This window comes from Lottia gigantea (assembly GCF_000327385.1).
Source record: "Lottia gigantea unplaced genomic scaffold LOTGIsca_24, whole genome shotgun sequence".
NCBI lineage: Eukaryota > Metazoa > Mollusca > Gastropoda > Lottiidae > Lottia > Lottia gigantea.
In genome coordinates, this window is record NW_008708707.1 from 526,682 (window position 1) to 528,088 (window position 1,407).

A 1,407-nucleotide genomic window follows, 5' to 3' on the forward strand; every position below is an offset into this window, starting at 1 on the left:
ACAACTTAGGTTCCTAAGGATCCTTTCTACCAGCTGGTCCATAGCCTTGATATTGATCTTTCCCAGATTATCTATAACTATTTACAACTAGATGGACTGTAATTCAAGTCACCAACCAAAATTACAACCCACAACAACCATTTGTTTGACATAACCAAGCAAATGACAACATGTACAATAACCAACGGTGTTACAGAACCCTTAATATAAATACATCCTATTGTTCTTTACTTGGCCAAAATAGAAAATGCTGCTAATGAAAAAAAATGGCTGCCAATAAAATCAATGATAACCACTGAAATAGAAATCAAGGGCGGAAGAAAAAACAGAGTCAGCTTTTCTCACCTACCAGTATTTGTTTTAGTGAATAATTGATAATGTAACAATTCCAATAAAAACTTACAACGGACTTTTTAACACTTGGTAGGTTAGGAAAACTAGACTTCTTGAGGAACTTCCATAACAGAATGTCAGATATCTGTTACTGATTGTCCAAGCTTTGTAACTGATTGTCAAAGCATTGTAACTGATTGTCAAAGCTTTGTAACTGATTGTCAAAGCATTGTAACTGATTGTCAAAGCATTGTAACTGATTGTCAAAGCGTTGTTACTGATTGTCAAAGCGTTGTAACTGATTGTCAAAGCGTTGTAACTGATTGTCAAATGTGGTAACTGATTGTCAAATGTCTGTAACTGATTGTCAAATGTGGTAACTGATTGTCAAATGTCTGTAACTTATTGTCAAATGTGGTAACTGATTGTCAAATGTCAGTAACTGATTGTCAAATATCATTTTCAAATACAGTAACTGAATGGGAAGCATTGCTCTACAATAAAGGCCTGATAACACTCTGCAACTGAGCATATCAACTCATTTATTTAAAGACATCATATAACTGATTTGGTGCATTTCATTGAAATAGTTTTCATGTTGATATCCATAGTCTCTACTTGTGACCTAGGCCAGTGCTTCTATAGGAGAGTATCTTCTAACACTTATAACAAACCAAATCGCCAACAATTTCAATAGTTTTACTAAAAAAAGAAATCCTAAAAAATGGTGGCTTTATAAGGAAATTAAAAGACGAATAAAAGGAAATTTAATTTTTTCCGTTGATAGATCATTTCCTGTTAAGTAGTTCCGATTTTTTCTAGGAAGAACTTGTTGAATTTTAACTACACTATTTTCTAGAAAGAAAACAATGAATGGATTACAAATGGCTTGATTTAGACATCTACTGGCTCTATATCAGCTAAATGGTGAAGGTGAAATTCATTTTGTTTTTCTTAATCTGTTTTTCTATAGCTCTTTCAAATACCTAAACAGTATTAAATATATTTCAGAATTGCTTTTGACTTGAAAACTGTTTATATAGAAATTCAAATGAAAACTTTTGCTAAAACACA

At 32.2% G+C, this 1,407-nt stretch overlaps 1 protein-coding gene across 1 annotated transcript; it reads left to right on the forward strand.

Annotated features, from left to right (window-relative positions):
- Positions 1-450: 450 nt before the first annotated feature.
- LOTGIDRAFT_116451 (hypothetical protein) lies at positions 451-672 on the forward strand (the record flags this gene model as incomplete). The annotated part of the gene is made up of 1 exon (XM_009055267.1): positions 451-672. A coding segment is annotated over one exon (222 nt), but the record flags the coding sequence as incomplete, so codon positions are not given.
- Positions 673-1,407: the final 735 nt, after the last annotated feature.